Source organism: Mauremys mutica, chromosome 12 (genome assembly GCF_020497125.1).
Source record: "Mauremys mutica isolate MM-2020 ecotype Southern chromosome 12, ASM2049712v1, whole genome shotgun sequence".
NCBI classification, from domain to species: Eukaryota; Metazoa; Chordata; order Testudines; family Geoemydidae; genus Mauremys; species Mauremys mutica.
The window spans coordinates 53,245,665-53,248,645 of NC_059083.1; the positions used below are offsets into that span (position 1 = coordinate 53,245,665).

General features: G+C 42.2%; 1 protein-coding gene across 1 annotated transcript; it reads right to left on the minus strand.

The window, feature by feature from the left end:
- Positions 1 to 529: 529 nt before the first annotated feature.
- Positions 530 to 1,541, minus strand: LOC123347039 (olfactory receptor 6N1-like). Its single transcript, XM_044984464.1, has one exon. The coding sequence runs from the start codon at positions 1,539 to 1,541 to the stop codon at positions 564 to 566; it is 978 nt and encodes a 325-aa protein (XP_044840399.1). The 3' UTR covers positions 530 to 563.
- Positions 1,542 to 2,981: the final 1,440 nt, after the last annotated feature.

Genomic DNA, 2,981 nt, shown 5'->3' on the forward strand with positions numbered 1-2,981 from the left:
CCATGAATTTTTCTTTATTGCCTGTGACCTGTCCCTGACTAGATGACCTTCTTTTGTCTCTTCTAACCCTAAACTTCTATGATTCTTTGAAACCTTAGCCCTAATCAGAAATATTGCTATGGAAACTTAAGAAAGGCTGGATTTGAATACAAAACTTTATTATCTTACGTAGAGAAACAATGAACAAGGGATATACCCAGGGATTTATTTTCATTGTTAGTGGATTTTCTGCCTTACACAATGTCAGCTCTGTGTGGTTTCAGAAGCTGTACACACTCCTCACAGAGGGTGAACACTTAGCCAACACCCTGGAGAAAAATACCCTCATACTGTGTGTATCAGTGCTGAACATGAGAGAGTGACAGAGCTGTCAACATCCTCACTTTCCTGGATCACACAGCAGGGAATCATAAAGACTGTCTCGGTAACTCCATGCAGATCATCTCCTTTTCTTTTTCCTTTTCTTTTTCACATTAGTGCTGAGATTTTTAATGGGAGATTTCAAGTTAATTTTAATGGGGGCTGATTGCTTAAATCACCCAGGCAGCTTTGAAAACCTCAAGCTAAGTTATTCTCTTGGAGTCTCTGCACGTTTCGGTGAAAGCCAGATATATACTGATTGCTTTGCACAAGGCTTCCTTGACCTCTCTGTTTCTCAGGCTGTAGATGAGGGGGTTTACCAGGGGAGTCAGGACTGTGTAGCAAAGAGAGACCACTTTGTTCAGGTCTCGCAGTGTATCATGTTTCGGCAGCAGGTATACAATCATTATGGATCCATAGAAAATTGTTACCACAATCAGGTGAGAGGAGCAGGTGGAAAAGGCCTTTTGCCTCCCACTGGTGGAAGGGATTCTCAGGATGGTGGCGATAATGCACACATAGGATATCAGGGTTAGTAGGAATGGAGGCAGGGTGAATACAGAGACTAATATGAAATCCAGCAATATGACCAGGTGGGTGTCACTGCAGGAGAGTTCCATCAGTGGGATGACATCACAATAGAAATGGTCAATTTCATTTGGGCCACAGAATATTAACTGTGATAGGAATAAGAAAAAGATGGTAACAGCCAAAAAACCATTTAACCATGACCCAGCAGCCAATTGGAGGCAAAACCTACTATTCATAAGAGTTGAATAGTGCAGGGGTTTACATATCGCTAAATACCGATCATAAGACATCGCTGCTAGGAGATAACATTCTATACATCCCAGAGAACCAAAGAAATACAGTTGTGTGAAGCAGCCACTGACTGAGATGGTTTTGTCCCCAGTCAGCAGACTGGCCAGCAACCTGGGCAGGATGGTTGAGGTGTAGCAGGTTTCCAAGCAGGACAAGTTGCCCAGGAAGAAGTACATGGGGGTGTGAAGGTGCTGGTCAGCCACAACGAGCACCACGATGAGAGTGTTCCCAGCCACGGTTGCCATGTAGATCACTTGGAACATCAGGAAGAGAAGAATTTTCAGGTCAGGGAGATCCCCGAATCCCAGAATGATGAATTCTGTGATGGCCGTTTGGTTTCCCCAGTCTCTCTCTGCCATGGTTTGAGTCCAGGAACAATAAAACACCCTGTGCAATTGCATTGAAAGAACACAGAGTTAAAAGTTAATCAAATCTCATGAATTAATTCCATAAATATTCAGAAACTCACTCCCTCTTCTGGTTATGGGCTGAAATTTTAAAATTAAATGTAGATTTCAGAGCAAAGTGCCAGGAGTCTCAGTCTGAGGACAGAACACTGCTCTGATGGGGAAGAGGGGGTGTATATGGATACCAATGATAGACAGAGAAATGATCTGTCATATCATATCCCATCTGGTGACGTACCAGAGCGTAACACTGATGCTTAAATGCTGTATTTCACTTCTGACAATGCTCAGATTCGTGCCATGTCTTATGAGTCAAAATAAATAAATACATCAACTGAAATCTTGGACTGAGATTTCCAATGTGGTCTAGTGTCTGTAGGCACTGATCATCTGTTAGAATTAATGGAAATAAATCATAGAATATAAGGGTTTGAAGGGACCTCAGGAGGTCATCTCGTCCAACCACCTGCTCAATCCTCAACTTTTTCTTTTTTGCCCCAGAACCTGAAATGGCCCACTCAAGGACTAAGCTCATAATATTGGACTCAGCAGCCAATGCTCAGACCACTGAGCTATCCCTCCCGCTATAGATTGAACAATATATCCTGGTATATTCAGCCTTTCAGTACATGTAGAAAAGGAGATCAGTTTGTTATATAAAGAAGTAGTGTAAATTCTCCCTTAGTTCCTGTGATGGTGATGCAGTGAGGGAATGACAATCAATTTTCTGTTTCCCAACATTACTTATGTAGCACTAATAAAATACAGCTCTCTGGAGGGTGGGTCTTAGGAAGAGGCAGAACCAGGCTGATGTGCAACCCTTCTCACCCCATAATAAATGTGGGATGATAATAGAGGAGCAGAAAGGCACTGGGGTGTTGGGAGGAAGATGCTGTCCCTGAACTCAGAGTCTAGAAACAATCTGGCATGTATGATTCAGTAAGACTCCATCACCACTCACCACCCCACTGAAAAGTCATGGAAGATGGGAGACATTCCAGAAGACTGGAAAATGGCAAATATAGTGCCCATCTATAAAAAGGGAAATAAGGACAACCTGGGGAATTACAGACCAATCAGCTTAACTTCTGTACCCTGAAAGATAATGGAGTAAATAATTAAGCAATACATTTGCAAACACCTAGAAGATAATGAGGTGATAAGTAACAGTCAGTATGGATTTGTGAAGAACAAATTGAGTCAAACCAACATGATAGCTTTCTTTCACAGAGTAACAAGCCTTGTTTTGATACCGTCTCACATGACCTTCTCATAAACAAACTAGGGAAATACAACCTAGATGGAGCTACTATGAAGTGGGTGCAAAACTGATTGGAAAACTTTTCCCAGAGAGTAGTTATCAGTGGTTCACAGTCATGCTGGATGGGCATA

Excerpts from the sequence above, each read along its gene's own strand:
- LOC123347039 (XM_044984464.1), bottom strand. The coding sequence starts at position 1,541 with ATGGCAGAGAGAGACTGGGGAAACCAAACGGCCATCACAGAATTCATC.